At 38.0% G+C, this 18297-nt stretch overlaps 2 protein-coding genes across 4 annotated transcripts; one reads left to right on the top strand and one right to left on the bottom strand.

The window, feature by feature from the left end:
• Nucleotides 1-5270: 5270 nt before the first annotated feature.
• LOC124404272 (cell division cycle and apoptosis regulator protein 1-like) lies at nt 5271-13494 on the bottom strand. 3 transcript variants are annotated; one of them, XM_046878299.1, is made up of 16 exons: nt 13344-13494; nt 12673-12800; nt 12047-12318; nt 11455-11691; nt 11094-11354; nt 10743-10968; nt 10375-10652; nt 9232-9487; nt 8293-8358; nt 7990-8196; nt 7707-7886; nt 7461-7622; nt 7278-7415; nt 6817-7189; nt 6375-6718; nt 5271-6297 (listed from the first exon to the last, which is right to left on the bottom strand). In XM_046878299.1, the coding sequence occupies exons 1-16, from the start codon at nt 13399-13401 to the stop codon at nt 6064-6066; spliced, it is 3420 nt and encodes a 1139-aa protein (XP_046734255.1). In that variant the 5' UTR covers nt 13402-13494; the 3' UTR covers nt 5271-6063. The 3 variants fall into 3 exon arrangements, with proteins under 3 accessions (XP_046734255.1, XP_046734236.1, XP_046734246.1); XM_046878280.1 differs by having other exon boundaries at nt 7278-7622; XM_046878290.1 differs by having other exon boundaries at nt 7278-7622; nt 8005-8196.
• Nucleotides 13495-14231: 737 nt separating this feature from the next.
• Nucleotides 14232-17457, top strand: LOC124407170 (peptidyl-prolyl cis-trans isomerase-like). Its single transcript, XM_046883070.1, has 3 exons — nt 14232-14573; nt 15450-15803; nt 16091-17457. The coding sequence occupies exons 1-3, from the start codon at nt 14373-14375 to the stop codon at nt 16160-16162; spliced, it is 627 nt and encodes a 208-aa protein (XP_046739026.1). The 5' UTR covers nt 14232-14372; the 3' UTR covers nt 16163-17457.
• The last annotated feature ends 840 nt before the right edge of the window (nt 17458-18297 follow it).

The raw sequence follows: 18297 nt of genomic DNA, 5'->3' as shown, positions 1-18297 counted from the left end.
GAGAAATGACGATGAAAATCTGCAGTTTTTTAGCTGTAACTTTTGATCCGTTGCTCGCAGCGTATTGGGACTGCGCTCAATCGATTTCTCTTGCAAAATTACGTCGAAATAGTGCCCTAAAGAGTTATTTGTAGCACTTTTCAAAGTCGTCGAAATTTTCGGCAAAAATCCAAAGGGGTTAACCTTCCTTTTTTTGCGATTTTTGGAGCTGAAAATTTCTGGTCTCCGAATTGATTTGTATGACCGTTTCTTGGCTAATTGGGACCCCAGAAACTCAAAAAACACAACAAAAAAAGCGTAGGACCAACAGCAGAGAAATGACGATGAAAATCTGCAGTTTTTTGGCTGTAACTTTTGATCCGTTGCTCGCAGCGTATTGGGACTGCGCTCAATCGATTTCTCTTGCAAAATTACGTCGGAATAGTGCCCTAAAGAATTAATTGCAGCACTTTTCAAAGTCGTCGAAATTTTCGGCAAAAATTCAAAGGGGTTAACCTTCCTTTTTTTGCGATTTTTGGAGCTGAAAATTTCTGGTCTCCGAATTGATTTGTATGACCGTTTCTTGGCTAATTGGGACCCCAGGAACTCAAAAAACACAACAAAAAAAGCGTAGGACCAACAGCAGAGAAATGACGATGAAAATCTGCAGTTTTTTGGCTGTAACTTTTGATCCGTTGCTCGCAGCGTATTGGGACTGCGCTTAATCGATTTCTCTTGCAAAATTACGTCGGAATAGTGCACTAAAGAATTATTTGTAGCACTTTTCAAAGTCGTCGAAATTTTCGGCAAAAATCCAAAGGGGTTAACCTTCCTTTTTTTGCGATTTTTGGAGCTGAAAATTTCTGGTCTCCGAATTAATTTGTATGACCGTTTCTTGGCTAATTGGAACCCCAGGAACTCAAAAAACACAACAAAAAAAGCGTAGGACCAACAGCAGAGAAATGACGATGAAAATCTGCAGTTTTTTGGCTGTAACTTTTGATCCGTTGCTCGCAGCGTATTGGGACTGCGCTCAATCGATTTCTCTTGCAAAATTACGTCGGAATAGTGCCCTAAAGAATGAATTGCAGCACTTTTCAAAGTCGTCGAAATTTTCCAAAAATCCAAAGGGGTTAACCTTCCTTTTTTTGCGATTTTTGGAGCTGAAAATTTCTGGTCTCCGAATTGATTTGTATGACCGTTTCTTGGCTAATTGGGACCCCAGGAACTCAAAAAACACAACAAAAAAAGCGTAGGACCAACAGCAGAGAAATGACGATGAAAATCTGCAGTTTTTTGGCTGTAACTTTTGATCCGTTGCTCGCAGCGTATTGGGACTGCGCTCAATCGATTTCTCTTGCAAAATTACGTCGGAATAGTGCCCTAAAGAATCATTTGTAGCACTTTTCAAAGTCGTCGAAATTTTCGGCAAAAATCCAAAGGGGTTAACCTTCCTTTTTTTGCGATTTTTGGAGCTGAAAATTTCTGGTCTCCGAATTGATTTGTATGACCGTTTCTCGGCTAATTGGGACCCCAGGAACTCAAAAAACACAACAAAAAAAGCGTAGGACCAACAGCAGAGAAATGACGATGAAAATCTGCAGTTTTTTGGCTGTCACTTTTGATCCGTTGCTCGCAGCATATTGGGACTGCGCTTAATCGATTTCTCTTGCAAAATTACGTCGGAATAGTGCCCTAAAGAATTATTCGTAGCACTTTTCAAAGTCGTCGAAATTTTCGGCAAAAATCCAAAGGGGTTAACCTTCCTTTTTTTGCGATTTTTGGAGCTGAAAATTTCTGGTCTCCGAATTAATTTGTATGACCGTTTCTTGGCTAATTGGAACCCCAGGAACTCAAAAAACACAACAAAACAAGCGTAGGACCAACAGCAGAGAAATGACGATGAAAATCTGCAGTTTTTTGGCTGTAACTTTTGATCCGTTGCTCGCAGCGTATTGGGACTGCGCTTAATCGATTTCTCTTGCAAAATTACGTCGAAATAGTGCCCCAAAGAATTATTTGTAGCACTTTTCAAAGTCGTCGAAATTTTCGGCAAAAATCCAAAGGGGTTAACCTTCCTTTTTTTGCGATTTTTGGAGCTGAAAATTTCTGGTCACCGAATTAATTTGTATGACCGTTTCTTGGCTAATTGGAACCCCAGGAACTCAAAAAACACAACAAAAAAAGCGTAGGACCAACAGCAGAGAAATGACGATGAAAATCTGCAGTTTTTTGGCTGTAACTTTTGATCCGTTGCTCGCAGCGTATTGGGACTGCGCTCAATCGATTTCTCTTGCAAAATTACGTCGAAATAGTGCCCTAAAGAATTAATTGTAGCACTTTTCAAAGTCGTCGAAATTTTCGGCAAAAATCCAAAGGGGTTAACCTTCCTTTTTTTGCGATTTTTGGAGCTGAAAATTTCTGGTCTCCGAATTGATTTGTATGACCGTTTCTTGGCTAATTGGGACCCCAGGAACTCAAAAAACACAACAAAAAAAGCGTAGGACCAACAGCAGAGAAATGACGATGAAAATCTGCAGTTTTTTGGCTGTAACTTTTGATCCGTTGCTCGCAGCGTATTGGGACTGCGCTCAATCGATTTCTCTTGCAAAATTACGTCGGAATAGTGCCCTAAAGAATTATTTGTAGCACTTTTCAAAGTCGTCGAAATTTTCGGCAAAAATCCAAAGGGGTTAACCTTCCTTTTTTTGCGATTTTTGGAGCTGAAAATTTCTGGTCTCCGAATTGATTTGTATGACCGTTTCTAGGCTAATTGGGACCCCAGGAACTCAAAAAACACAACAAAAAAAGCGTAGGACCAACAGCAGAGAAATGACGATGAAAATCTGCAGTTTTTTGGCTGTAACTTTTGATCCGTTGCTCGCAGCGTATTGGGACTGCGCTCAATCGATTTCTCTTGCAAAATTACGTCGGAATAGTGCCCTAAAGAATTATTTGTAGCACTTTTCAAAGTCGTCGAAATTTTCGGCAAAAATCCAAAGGGGTTAACCTTCCTTTTTTTGCGATTTTTGGAGCTGAAAATTTCTGGTCTCCGAATTGATTTGTATGACCGTTTCTTGGCTAATTGGGACCCCAGGAACTCAAAAAACACAACAAAAAAAGCGTAGGACCAACAGCAGAGAAATGACTATGAAAATCTGCAGTTTTTTGGCTGTAACTTTTGATCCGTTGCTCGCAGCGTATTGGGACTGCGCTCAATCGATTTCTCTTGCAAAATTACGTCGGAATAGTGCCCTAAAGAATTATTTGTAGCACTTTTCAAAGTCGTCGAAATTTTCGGCAAAAATCCAAAGGGGTTAACCTTCCTTTTTTTGCGATTTTTGGAGCTGAAAATTTCTGGTCTCCGAATTGATTTGTATGACCGTTTCTTGGCTAATTGGGACCCCAGGAACTCAAAAAACACAACAAAAAAAGCGTAGGACCAACAGCAGAGAAATGACGATGAAAATCTGCAGTTTTTTGGCTGTAACTTTTGATCCGTTGCTCGCAGCGTATTGGGACTGCGCTTAATCGATTTCTCTTGCAAAATTACGTCGGAATAGTGCCCTAAAGAATTATTTGTAGCACTTTTCAAAGTCGTCGAAATTTTCGGCAAAAATCCAAAGGGGTTAACCTTCCTTTTTTTGCGATTTTTGGAGCTGAAAATTTCTGGTCTCCGAATCAATTTGTATGACCGTTTCTTGGCTAATTGGAACCCCAGGAACTCAAAAAACACAACAAAAAAAGCGTAGGACCAACAGCAGAGAAATGACGATGAAAATCTGCAGTTTTTTGGCTGTAACTTTTGATCCGTTGCTCGCAGCGTATTGGGACTGCGCTTAATCGATTTCTCTTGCAAAATTACGTCGAAATAGTGCCCTAAAGAATTAATTGTAGCACTTTTCAAAGTCGTCGAAATTTTCGGCAAAAATCCAAAGGGGTTAACCTTCCTTTTTTTGCGATTTTTGGAGCTGAAAATTTCTGGTCTCCGAATTGATTTGTATGACCGTTTCTTGGCTAATTGGGACCCCAGGAACTCAAAAAACACAACAAAAAAAGCGTAGGACCAACAGCAGAGAAATGACTATGAAAATCTGCAGTTTTTTGGCTGTAACTTTTGATCCGTTGCTCGCAGCGTATTGGGACTGCGCTCAATCGATTTCTCTTGCAAAATTACGTCGGAATAGTGCCCTAAAGAATTATTTGTAGCACTTTTCAAAGTCGTCGAAATTTTCGGCAAAAATCCAAAGGGGTTAACCTTCCTTTTTTTGCGATTTTTGGAGCTGAAAATTTCTGGTCTCCGAATTGATTTGTATGACCGTTTCTTGGCTAATTGGGACCCCAGGAACTCAAAAAACACAACAAAAAAAGCGTAGGACCAACAGCAGAGAAATGACGATGAAAATCTGCAGTTTTTTGGCTGTAACTTTTGATCCGTTGCTCGCAGCGTATTGGGACTGCGCTTAATCGATTTCTCTTGCAAAATTACGTCGGAATAGTGCCCTAAAGAATTATTTGTAGCACTTTTCAAAGTCGTCGAAATTTTCGGCAAAAATCCAAAGGGGTTAACCTTCCTTTTTTTGCGATTTTTGGAGCTGAAAATTTCTGGTCTCCGAATTGATTTGTATGACCGTTTCTTGGCTAATTGGAACCCCAGGAACTCAAAAAACACAACAAAAAAAGCGTAGGACCAACAGCAGAGAAATGACGATGAAAATCTGCAGTTTTTTGGCTGTAACTTTTGATCCGTTGCTCGCAGCGTATTGGGACTGCGCTTAATCGATTTCTCTTGCAAAATTACGTCGAAATAGTGCCCTAAAGAATTAATTGTAGCACTTTTCAAAGTCGTCGAAATTTTCGGCAAAAATCCAAAGGGGTTAACCTTCCTTTTTTTGCGATTTTTGGAGCTGAAAATTTCTGGTCTCCGAATTGATTTGTATGACCGTTTCTTGGCTAATTGGGACCCCAGGAACTCAAAAAACACAACAAAAAAAGCGTAGGACCAACAGCAGAGAAATGACGATGAAAATCTGCAGTTTTTAGGCTGTAACTTTTGATCCGTTGCTCGCAGCGTATTGGGACTGCGCTCAATCGATTTCTCTTGCAAAATTACGTCGGAATAGTGCCCTAAAGAATGAATTGCAGCACTTTTCAAAGTCGTCGAAATTTTCGGCAAAAATCCAAAGGGATATCATCATTGCGAGTGGTTAATCGAACAGTGATTAGCAGACAGTATTGTACCAAAGGCGAAATATAATTGAAGGGGCACAATCAAGCGATGGGTTCGTTCATTCATTATAAAACACTTTCGTTTATTCACCACCTTACATTTACGCATGTATGTGTTTCCGTAAATAAAGTAGTTTATACATACTTCTTCGTTTGCCACGAGCCGCTGAACATAAATAACTCAAATTCAACACTGCTGCTTTTTCAGATTATAATCCAACTAAAACATTACAAATCAACTACTGTTTGTTGTTGAACAGGATCTTCGAAGGGTACGTTATTTCAAATGGTTGGGAGGGGGGTACGTATTATTTGTATAACGAGACTGTCGATTGTACACTTAGATGAAACACAAGAATGGACTTAAAAGCTTATTCTACTAAGGGTAACTAGATATACTTCTTTCTTTATCTAAATTTTTCAGTATATGCAGGAACTAAACCCAATTGGCAATGAGCAAGTATAAAAACTGTTTAGTTACACGTGTTGAACAAAAAACACATATGTCGAAATTTTATCATGTCGAAGTATTCAAATTACTTGAAAATTTCGCCGTAGAACGTAATGGCTCATTGTTTATTCTGACGGCACTGAAACACCGAATAAACAAGGATCATATGCATTTTTTTACTATTTTGTTCCATCCACTTTGGAACATTTTTCGAAATGTCATAATTTGTTTTCTTTCGCTATTCTTTCTAGTAAACTTCTGCTTACTGCCTTTTTTTCAAACAAAGCTTGCTTTTTCTGGCATAGAAATCATTCCCGCGACGTAAAAAATTCATTTGACGATACAATGAAGAATCTGTAATGATATAATCTTATAACTAATAAATAATAATCTCTTTCGAATGTTTACTTCTTTTCTTTATCAGTGTCTCCACCGGATGGTTCTTTTTTAACATTCAATTTGTTGTCACTCCATCGACTGTCTGACTTAGATTTGTGCTCGGCTTGTGTACCATTTACTTCAACTACTCCTTTCTCGTCCTGAATTTCAACTATTTCAACCCTCTTAGATTCAGGTATTACTTTAGCTGCTATATGATATATGCTTTTCAGCGAGGTCAAATACGTGTGGGTTTCAGCCTGAAAAAAGAAGATTGTAAAATTTTCCGATGTATTTACATAGTTACAGGATGAAGTGTATTGAAATATCATATTACCGAGGTTTTCTTGAGCTTGTCATCAGTGTTTCTCAATTTGTCCTTGTATGACTTCAAATCTTCTGAAAGATCTCTTATCATCGTGCTTTGCTTGGACGCCTTTTCACCAACAGAGCCTAGCTCATGTTGAAGCTCCATCATTCGAGCCTCGGTATCAAGTCGAGCTTTTTCAGATCGCTTCAGTTGACTGACTAATTTTTCAACGTCTAACAACGAGCCCTTATAAAGTACAAAACCTTCTGGAATAGACTCTCCTTCGCATTCGCCATTTTCGCTATTTTCTCTCCGTGCTCTTTTTGATGCTGGGCCACTTCCAACAAATACTGGCAGCAATTTTTTGTTTCCTGAATGAAACAAAATAACCAGACATATTTCATTGTAAATGTGAATCGATATTAGAATGAATACAAGTTAAGAATAAATATTTGAAAATTTCACATACCGAGAGCAAGTGAACGCAAAACTTCTTCATTGTCTCCCCATCCGCTGCTTTCTAGTTTATCTGTATTTTTTTCCTCTTTTTTATCATCCTTGAGGTCTTCGTCCTTAGATTTGTCCGTTAATTTACGATAGTGTAACGAATCTCTAGTCACAACCTTTTGTACCAACTTTCGCGCCTGCGCTCGAGACAAATTTAATCCAAGAGTATAAATCAACTCTTCGATATCTTTATCAAATATATAGCCGCAGTGTGTTTGATCAAAATACACGAACGCCAAAAGTAGATACGGATCATGTGTAAATAACTTTGCTTTTCTCTTTTTTTCATCCTTGTCTTTGTCTTTTTTTCCATCCTTTGTAGAGTCATTGTCATCCTAAAAATAATATTATACCACATTGCCAGTTTGTTCAAATTCATTATAATGGTGAATTTGAATTTTAATTTAAAAGGATCGAACTTACCTCAGATTCTTCTTCGTCATCCTCCTCATCTTCTTCCATTTTATCCTTGTCTTTATCTCCCTTTTCATCAGTTTTCCCTTTAGCATCTTTGTCATCTTTTTTATCTTTACTTCCCTCTCGTTTTTTTTCATCTTTTTTCTCGTCTTTTCTGGACTTCTTTTCGTCGTCTTTTTTCCGATCCTTATCATCTTTTTTATCATCTTTTTTTTCCTTCTTTTTATCGTCTTCTTTATCTTTGATTTTCTCTGGAAGACTGCACAATGCTCGATAAATTCGAAAACCAAAGTCTCGCATCAACATCTCATTGAAAAGCTCAGCAAATAAGGATACTTCGAACGAGTGTTCCTAAAAGTAAATATTAATGAACCATCAACTTTCCGTAAATTATTCAATTTTAACTCAGTTTTATAACACATTTTTTGTACGCACTTTTGTATCTTCTGGCCTATAATCCAACAAAACACTGAGCGACATAACAGTACAGTCAAATTTTCCACTTTTTGCAGTTCTTGAAGGATGGACTATGATGTGAGAAGCTTCTGGAAGAGAATACCGTTTTTCAAGAAGAATTCGCTCACGTTCGTAAACTTTTTTCTTATCATCGTCGTGCTGTAAGGATAAAGGTACAGTCGATAAAGCACATAAATGATATATCCCGAAGAAATATGTTTTCGTCAATCTAAATTGATGAATCATTAATCATGACATATACCTCCTTTTCCTTCACCTTCTTGTCATCTTTGGGCTCCTCTTTGGGCGGTGGTGAATCATCTTTCTCGGGATCATCTGCCTCTTCCTGTCGTCCCTCTTCCTTGGCCTGCTCCGACTTAATGGCTTTTGTTAGCTTTGCCAATAATTGAGACCGCAGTCCTTTGAAACTCAAGTTACGAGCAGCCAATTCTTGTCGTAAATCGTTAACCTGGACAAAGTAATGACTTTGAAAAATTCTAGATGGTTTAAATATACTGCAAGGTCCATTTGTTAGGTATAAGAGAGCTGATTCGTGAAGACTTACGTTCATCGTTTTTGGATCAAGCTCGGAGTAGTGTGTGGGTGCCTTCTTCTGAGTAATGGATTCTTCCTGAAAAGAAAAAGGAGAGGTCAACTGGAGGTAATGAGAATCATCATCGAAAACTACAAACAGAAGCAGTTCCTATAACTAATCAAAAGTAATCTCTCCTCTCGTCATTCTCTCAACATTCATGCACATTTAATTATTACAACATATAATTCACGTTGACCTTCACATGTGACTCGAGTAACTGCTAGACTCTCTTAGAATCCTGGCTCTGGTGTCGGTGTGGTTGGTTGGTTGGTTGGTTGGTTTGTTACGGACAAGTAATATCAATAAAATGCAGTAGTACATAAAAGAGGACGATGAAATAAATAATTCAGTACTTTTTAACAATTTTCAATTGACGATGGAGGATTTCAGGAAAGGGGAATGACTCGGCTGCGCTCTTCTCCGAGCTAGGCTTGCTCGTGTGGACTTGCTCACACAATGAAACTGCCAAAAGCTAATTGGGTGTCTGCCATAATCTACCCATTGGCCTACGATAGCCATAATTACAGTGATCATGAACATCATAAATAAATGTCGACACAGTATGCTAAATATTTCGAGTGTAAGAAATACGAAACATTATCGTGTATTCGGTTAAGCCGATTGAACTTGAATTAACAGATTTTATAAATTGTGATAAAGTGAACTCATAGATGGATTTCATAAGCTCAGATTATAATGTCATTTTAACAACAGCAATGTGAGGAATGAGCATAAAAGCCGCAAACTAACGAAACCCAAAGGCCGACAGATGATGACTACGAGATCAATTGGTAATTGGACAGGTATTAACTGAAAAATCAGTTTAGTCGTTGAAAACAGCAGCACGATTATGTAGTAATGTAGTGAATAAAAAGGTAAAAAAGTAATATGGGATGGTGTGGGTAGTGCCTTTTGATCAGCAGCGGCAGCCTCGTCAGCGTCATTGGCAGGATCAGCATCGTCTGGGTTAGAGGCAGCTCGTAGCAGCTTTCGCTCCAGTTGTTTCTTATAGTTCAGATGCAGCCCGTCCCACTCCAGTCTGGTTGGTACACAGCTCCAAACATCTGGGAGAAATAGTATGACGGTTTCAACACGAGACGGCACGACTCGTCCCGACTTGTGGGTCGACTCCGCTCGTCTGTAGTAGAGCTCCAGGAAGCGGTACCTGTGCCGCAAGGAAAAACAATACCCAAACGTCAACTCAGGTTAATGCCGGCCAGCTTTGGCTTAAACGCTAAACTTTAGCCTGCTCAATTCGCCAGGTGACGCTCTGCACACAAAGCTACGCCACGGCACACGACGACGTTCAGCGTTAACAAAAGTAAAAAATTAAACGTAAATTTGTCCGTCATAGTTTCCAACTTCCAGTGGAAATATCCAGTTTAGTATCCAATTGTGTACCTCCTTCATACAGCGGATTTCGTAACGAATGAATTACTGTTAATTTTATTTGAATTATTTTTGTTCGTTTTTTCTATTAGAACGATGAAAACCAATTGGCGGATCGCCCCTTCAAATCAAGTATTATGAGTTCCATTGAAATATTGCAACGAATAAAATATATATGACAAGCTCAGCGAGTGTTGCAGGTACATGGACAACGTCGTTGAAGCAGTTCGTCTACCCCTTCCGAAATATGTAATATAGAACATGAAAAATAGCCATGGATCTGTATGAAAGAATCTCGGAATTTCTTTTCAAGTTATCAATGATAGATGACATGAAGCCTGTGTTGGACTACAATGTATGAACGATGCCGCACAGGGCGAAACAATATTATACACTGAAAATTACTTACCGCACAGTACTTAAAACGAAGAAGATTAAGTGCACGTATAATGATAATATACAAAATTTCATTCCAGGGAAAACTAATTATACCAGAACTTAAACCAACCAAGAATTAATGACGCCGACCAATCATAGTAGTCTGTACAAGAGCATTTTTACAAACAGTTTGCAACTTGGAACTATCAAATATCAGTCACCATCATACGATATGAGCATAAATTTGTAGAGAAATGAATTTGCCAAAATATTAGGATGACGTACCATTGTGTGCAATTGGATAGATCTATGCCAGTCAAAGCCTTGCATGTCCTGACTGCTGTCCTAATTAGAACGGAAGGATCTTTCTCTGGATTAGGTCCGTCCAAAGAAGGACTCCAAGGGCCTCCAATTGCCATTGTCTCATTCTTGCCACGTAAACCAACCAAAAAATTGATTAGACGAGTCGGATGTACATAATCTCGATCAGGATCTCTATCCTCTGTGACGCCACAGCATCGCTTGTAAATTTCTTCCATTGCAGGCATAGACATGAGCATGACCTGTGAAAGTCCAAAATCCAGGGATCAATTTCTTCTATTCTCAGGACTGACACTCGACTTACAAAGGAAGTTCATTTTTATCTGACGCACCTTTGCTGAAAAGAGGTAATCTGCATCCGGAGGTTCCAGCACTGTCGTATTTTCAACGTAAGGCTCGACATCTTTGTGCATTACATGGAAAGAACATGGCTTATTGAGCGTGAATGGCATGTGTGGCGGAAATGCATCTACCCATCTAAAGTTTGTTGAGAAGAAATCGCTAGGAATGTACATGTTCTGATAACGTCGTCGAATTTCTAGCACATCGGCTTCGGGTCTGAAATAATCAAAAAATACAAGCGAGTGATAATTATATCTGTCATTTGTAAGCCAGATTCAAAAATGTATTGTACATAGCTTCTTACTATTGGTTCACTTCAAAAACATAAGGCTCAAACTTACAAATCTAGAGCTATTTTTGGTATTTGGACCATGTATCGTGGCACAACCCTTGTACGTCGTCGTGGTCTTGGTGACTTGCTCCTTCGTGTCCTTGACGGGCTCCGCTCTTCTTTTTTTTCACGTTCTCTGATTCGATCTTCTCGCCTGCGTTTTCTTTCTACATCTTCATCGTCGTTTCTACGATCTCTGGGTGATCGTTCTCTAACTCTTCCGCCCTTGTTACGATTATTACTGTTGTTGCTACCAGCGTTACCAGCAAATCTGCAACAATGGTTATCATGAGGTGAGCATAAAATTTTTCAATGGCAAAATTTCAACTGTTTATAGACAATTTTTGGTATATGTTCAGCTAAATTCACACCTGTTTCCCGAATTTTCGTTTGGTGGAGGAACTGCATTGTAACTTCCTGAAGTCCTATTCGACTGAGGTCTAGATGGTTGATTTTGAACCGGCGGAGGATTAACATTGTTAGTATTTGATCCCATTGGCAGTACTTGGATCCGTGTTGCATTCCATTTGAATGGCATAGATGAATTGTAAGAGGCTTCCACTAGGACACGATCACCAACAACTGGATTTGAACCTTTGACGCATGCACTGAAATGTAATACAATAATGATATTGTATGTATATCATCTACTGAAATGATTAAAAGTAGCACAAAAGAAAGTGTTCTTTAGTTTTTAGTAATTTCTATGACATAGCAATATTGAATATGCTTTACAATTGATCGTCAGTATATTTCCAGGCTTGGTAGATACAATCAATATTAATAGATACTCTTCTCAATTGATTTCATTGCCTTTTGACAATATCTTCATTTCAACTTTATGCAATTGATAAAAATTGCACATTTTGTAATGGAATTTAATCTTAAGAACAGCACAAACGACATAGCCCAACAACTGCTAGTACAAGGTTTTTGCAATTTTAGTTTTGCTCCATAATTCACCTTGTTTGAAAAAAAACATCTTCATCGACAAAACCAAAGTTATCATGTACTTTAGTCACTGTGCCTGTGAAGACTCGCTGCTTTGTAGAAGAGGCGGAAACATTCTGTTGTACTTGTTGCGCAACATTTGCCACAGACTGTTGAAACGCATTTGTATTGAGGGCTCGCGGTGCAGGGTAGGACACAGTTGCCACTTGTGGATAAAGTTGGCCAGCTATACCACTGGGTAAATTTGAGCCAAGACTCGCCATGGATGCCATTGTAATGTTTGGCTGTGTTATGTACATGAAAAGTAAATGAGTATCTGTATATACAACATGCTTGGACTACATAATGTGATGTATACACATATTCTTCACATATATATTACATTATATAAATAATACAAGAAGCACTAATGTATCAGTTCTTTGTGCAATATTAATAAATATCTAGTAGAAATTCTTCGATTTTACATAAGTAGCTTAGTAGATCGATACCATCTGTGAAAAAAATTTCTACATCTAAATGAATTTAGATTCAGACGATAATAAAAATTAAAGTAAAGTAGATTATAATGCTCTTTCCTAATGAATTCCTTACGCATTATGTCTTATTTTCGCATTGAAACATTGTGTAGAACAGACCTGCTGTAGGCCTAGGCTTTGCTGATATACTTGTTGCGTCTGTTGTTGATACTGAACCATCGGTTGCCCACCCATACCACCCATGGCTTGGCCCAACATTTGATGTTGAATGTTTTGAATTCCTTGACCTATGTCAGCAAAGATCACAGTTGGAATGAACGTTAATATACTGTTATTTACAAAGAAACAAACTTCGAAGCGTAGCATTACGAGTACATAAAATTGAATCAAACTAAATTCTCAATGTTGATGATGAATCGCTAAGCATCAGGAATTTTGTGCCATTAATGTGCGCGTTAATTAAAGGTGTATAAATGATAATGCTGGACACTACAGAACAATGTACGTAGGGGTAAATGTGACGATCGAAGAACCATCGAGAAACTATTTTCATTTGTAACCTGAATCTTCAGTGATTGGCGTATGTACAAAATTCCAATGCACATAGTTTTGATCGAGGTATTGACATCGAAGCCTCAGGCGTATAATTCTTTCTCATTCTATTATTTAATCAGTGAGATATGACAATGTCATTCAGTGAAATGTAGCGTCGATATTTATGTCGCCTAATATTCATAATGATTTGTCAAAGACCAGTGAATATGCCTATACGGCTGTTGTTCAGACAAATTAAACCTTGTTACAAATTTGTTTTTTTCATTTGTCATTACCTGCATTACGAACCCACGGCGGATTTTTACCGGCTCCAAACGGCGAAAGGTTACTCATGGCTGGCAGTGATTCTTATTTTCATGTGTCGACTGTAGGAAATATTGTCAAACTGTATGGATTCTGCTCAGGGCGTCCTTCACTTCGACGCCATTTTTCTTGTTACTATGGTAGAGTCAAGCTGGTGACGTTAATTCGATTTGGTACGGTTTAAGATCCACATAAAATTACCCTACAGATGAAAATCTTTAAACATAAAGAATACTGATTCTCTGAAATGTGGAAATATTCATTGATTAACCACTTTGGCCTTGGATGTTTGTAGCTATGTTGACTCACTAGAGTATAGGAGTTGATAGGAGTGTTAAATCTACAACCCTAATCACAATCATTGTTTGAATTGTATAAATTGGTTTTAATATGAAGCGATTTCCATCCGCTTGATTTTAAATTGCGATCACGACGATATTCAGTCGAGAAAATACAGTGTTTATCTTGGTCCTATTAAAATTTTAGCATTATGTTGATCCGAGCTGCTGGCCAATTTACGAGCGAAATTTAAATGATTAAAAGTTTCTGAAATCTGGTGGAAATGTTTTAGCGACAATAGCATGGCTAGATCCAGTATTTTTCTATTGGATTCTGGTATTAAAATCCTTTAGCGTATCTATGTAAGAGTAACGATTAATTAACGGAGTACGTAATTTATTTTGAATACGTAAACGCAGTTTATAACGACCGACAAGCATCTGTGGGAATAGTTCGATTGTTGTGGCGCGGACGAGGCTTAACGAGGCGTTCCTTATGAATAGTTTTGTTTCTAGGGTGAAACAAGCGCTCTGATTGGTCGGCGTGCTTCAGCATGGTGCCGCACTCAATAATCAACTAATATTTGATCTAAAAGTAACGCTTTCTTACGTAATAACGTCTCCGTAAATTATCAGCAGGGAGTTTACAGCCTCGCAGTGTTTCGTGGTATCGCGTAATTGTTGTATTCTCATTGTTCATAATTAATTTCCGGCTTGGTTAAAATGGCGTTAGCATCGATCTGCCGGGTAGGACGACTGTCAATTGATTCGACCTTCAGCCGCTTGGGAGTTGCCGCCTGCAGCAGTCCGTCGTTCTCATCGTCTCTAAGAAACTTTTCTTCGAAAGCAACGAAAATGGGATTACCACGAGTTTTCTTCGATATGGCCGCCGACAACAAGCCCGTCGGCCGCATCGTTATGGAGGTAAATATTTATCATCAATATTATAAAATAACAGCTTAATAACGCCGACTCATTGATCCCGCCATTAACACGGTTCCGTTTTAACACCGGTCACCATCTTGGGATACTCTGCCGGCCGACTTTAATCTACCGACTTTGGAATCTGTATTTCACTACGAATCGGCGACGAATCTTCGCATTTCTATTCTTCGTTAATCCTTTGATAAAATATCTTAACTATTCTCCGATATTTGTTCGCATTGTTCGCGTATTCACACGTGCAACGATTCTCTTCCTTCGCTCTGCGACATCCGGCCATGCTGACCTTCAGCGTTACCGCATGATTCTCCAAAATTTTCCATTCACTATGGAATCGTGATTGTACTTTGGCATCCTATACCCATCGCGGATACGATTGTTTCACCGCATCTTTTATCGACTCGTTGCATTACAGCGATGATGTTCTTTAATCTGGATTAAATTGCCAGTTCAAATTTAACGCTTAATGAATTGGTATAATGATATATCTCATCATTTTCACTGTTATGTACAGTATTTCGTACGTCAGCTCATGATTCATTCATTACTATATGTATACGCCTCTGTCTACCGTACCAGGACAGCTGTTTTGTATCAACATTATTATCTTTGCACTCTATTATTATCAAGATATCGCGTTGATATGCTTCACAACAAACATCTTATTACAAAAGGTATCAATTTTTTTTTACTCAAAACTCAGACTCGTCGAGTTGTTCGTGTAAATTTTTCGACATGGATGTATGATTTTTATTTCTCTTTTTACACCTACATATTTCTACCGATACAAATCATTCTACCCAATTATTCCACTTCCTTGTTACTTAACTTCACGTTTTTTTTCCCCATCAATTTCAGCTGAGAAGCGATGTCGTTCCTAAGACGGTGGAAAACTTCCGTGCTCTGTGCACAGGCGAGAAAGGATATGGCTACAAGGGTAGCAGTTTCCACAGAGTGATCCCCAACTTCATGTGCCAGGGTGGTGACTTCACCAACCACAACGGTACTGGAGGAAAATCAATCTATGGCAATAAATTCGAGGATGAGAACTTCACCCTGAAGCATCTCGAGCCGGGCACTCTTTCCATGGCAAACGCAGGGCCCAACACCAACGGCAGCCAGTTCTTCATCACAACTGCTAAGACCAGCTGGCTTGATAACAAACATGTTGTCTTCGGTAAAGTCGTCGAAGGAATGGACATTGTTAAGAAGGTGAATATTTTACGCACCTGTCTTAGCCAAACTGGCTGAATCTAGGATGTTCAAAGAGTCAGTAACGTTGCTGAAAATTAGAGAATCTTAAACAGAAATGATAACGTAATTGAGATTCTTAATTGAATGAGACATGGAATTGAGAAATTTTTTAAGAGCTGTGCGACAGAGACTCAATTCGCACCTTGCAAACTATTTTCTATTTATAGAAGTTCAACTCGAAGTTTGCCTCGAGAATGCTGAACAAGAAATGCAGCTAACTGTGTTTTATTTGCTTTTATTTTCAGCTGGAATCCATGGGTACTCAGAGCGGCAAGACTACCAAGAAGATTACCATCGTTGATAGCGGAGAGCTGTAGATACTAGGCTGGAATACTTGAATGACTGTTTGCATTTTAATTAACCAGTTGCATAAAACTATCATCATCTCTATCCACGATATTCAATGCGAGGCAAACGTATCAACTAGATATACTAGAACCAACATACGCAATACGGGTCGAACGCGACTCAGCTCACTGCCTTGTTATTATTTTATCCTAACTGTGAGTACCCGAGGATCGAAGAGAATCGAAGAGAACATGGCAATAAAACATACCGGTGGCTCTGCACACCATTCTAGTAAATTCCCCGTAGAACCGTGGGTGTCTCACAGAGAATAAATTTGGTCCCGTTATTCGGGTGTCCAGCAAAGCGGCGATTTCAATGGTCCTGTAAAGATCGTGTAAAACTTGAGTCTTTGCAATGACGAAAAATTTGAAAGTCTTACTTGCCTCCTGCATGTCTTCGAACATCTTTTCTCGACGCTGAAATATTCGAATAGCTTCAGTTATGGCTAACGGATAGTTGTGGGCACCTTGGTAATGAAAAGCCAGAAGTATGGATGAAATCAGTGAGCTTTCAATGAGAAAAGAAGTTTTCTTTTTTTCCCTGTTAAAACCAATAGCTATAATTAGGATGTCAAATTTCCAAAGAAGTAACGTCTTTCCGTTATCCCAAGCGCACACGAAAGAGGGCTTAATACTGATGTGAAGTATTTTTTTTGCTTGTTTAAACCTCGTAGATATTTAAATATTTTTAAAAGAATGAAAATTGATGTTACTACGTCTGCCTCGTATATGCTGATCCTATGAATCACTTTACTTTTAATTGATTGTAATTTTTATACTTGATTTATTGGGTCCAATGTAGATACACTCTTCAGAAGCTTGTTAGCGTAATTCAAACATAGATATATTATATGTGTGTGTTTACCTTGTACCTTGCTGTAGGTAAAGTTGAATTGTTCAAATACATATAAATCGAGAATAAAACTTGCTTGGTTGTGGCTAACGATGTATAACAACAATTTATAATTTCGCGGTTGTTTTTTTTAACGCCGCTTAATTTTATATAGTATACATTTACGTATATACTTTCACTACGTAACTTACGATATCGAAGAGTGTTATTGAATTGATCCAACAATTCCGGTTTCTACCACGTAAAATTGTTTCCACAAAATCCAAACTAAAAAAACAAAAACAAGAAAAAAACCGTGTTGTTTTTTCATTTCCTTGGCTGTCCTTTTCATCGTCTTCCTTATGCTACTTATAATAATATTTTTTTCCATTATTTTCTATCATGCGAAATAAACGTTATCACTATAACTTGACACATTATTCTTAAATCTATTTAACCGTATAATCTGTTAGCCATGAGATTCCTTGCCATCAATTTCGAACATTCAACAACGATCTTTAATTCCGACCTTAGAATAATTTTATTAAGGTTGATCGTAGAATGTTTATAAATATACAAATGCATACTCCTGTCTGGTTAACAGAAGGGCACGAAATATATGCGAGAATTAAACGATTTGTACACTTAGACTTTCGAAAGGTGTTTCAATCCAGCGTTTTTCACTGCTCCAGTTATTCGTCTAAACTTGTAACCTTAGTAAGTAGCACGTCTATGAAAAACTCTGTTAGAAATAACATACATGTAATGTATGTAAAAATAACAATATGTAATACGTGAATAAACCGCAAAACGTAATTACGTTGTATCGATATTATTTAAAAAAAAAAAACCAAATTACTGTAACGAAATTGGATCGTATAAAGTTAAGCCGAGATTTTTTGTTTTGAAATGCATAAATAACTAACTACGCAATATCACAATCTGATGACATGAAATCCATAGACTGTGTTTGCAAAATTATGTCAAAACAGTCGCATTATGAGCCTTACCGTCTTATCAAACGAAAGATTTTAGGCTGAGAAATAAAGACAAATTTAAACATTCAAGATTTATTTAGATTTTATAGCAGCATTTGGTATTTTCACTTGTAGAATTTCTATACATATAGTGTCTATATACTCAGACTGAAAGATAGATAATATTTGCTTTCGAGATAATGATGACATTTTTACCCCATAAATAGACCGTAGTATTATTTCGTAAGTATATTATTAACTTTGCATTTATTTTTATTCTCATTTACAACGTAGAT

This window comes from Diprion similis, chromosome 1 (assembly GCF_021155765.1).
Source record: "Diprion similis isolate iyDipSimi1 chromosome 1, iyDipSimi1.1, whole genome shotgun sequence".
NCBI classification, from domain to species: Eukaryota; Metazoa; Arthropoda; class Insecta; order Hymenoptera; family Diprionidae; genus Diprion; species Diprion similis.
This window is presented reverse-complemented; position numbering and strand designations above follow the sequence as displayed.

Excerpts from the sequence above, each read along its gene's own strand:
- LOC124404272 (XM_046878280.1), bottom strand. The coding sequence starts at position 13,401 with ATGAGTAACCTTTCGCCGTTTGGAGCCGGTAAAAATCCGCCGTGGGTT. Across the intron at positions 12,319-12,672 it reads AAAGCCTAGGCCTACAGCAG|CCAAACATTACAATGGCATC; the intron begins GTCTGTTCTACA and ends TACATAACACAG. Across the intron at positions 7,887-7,989 it reads AGAAGGTGAAGGAAAAGGAG|CACGACGATGATAAGAAAAA; the intron begins GTATATGTCATG and ends TTATCCTTACAG.
- LOC124407170 (XM_046883070.1), top strand. The coding sequence starts at position 14,373 with ATGGCGTTAGCATCGATCTGCCGGGTAGGACGACTGTCAATTGATTCG. Across the intron at positions 14,574-15,449 it reads TCGGCCGCATCGTTATGGAG|CTGAGAAGCGATGTCGTTCC; the intron begins GTAAATATTTAT and ends CATCAATTTCAG. Across the intron at positions 15,804-16,090 it reads GAATGGACATTGTTAAGAAG|CTGGAATCCATGGGTACTCA; the intron begins GTGAATATTTTA and ends TTTTATTTTCAG.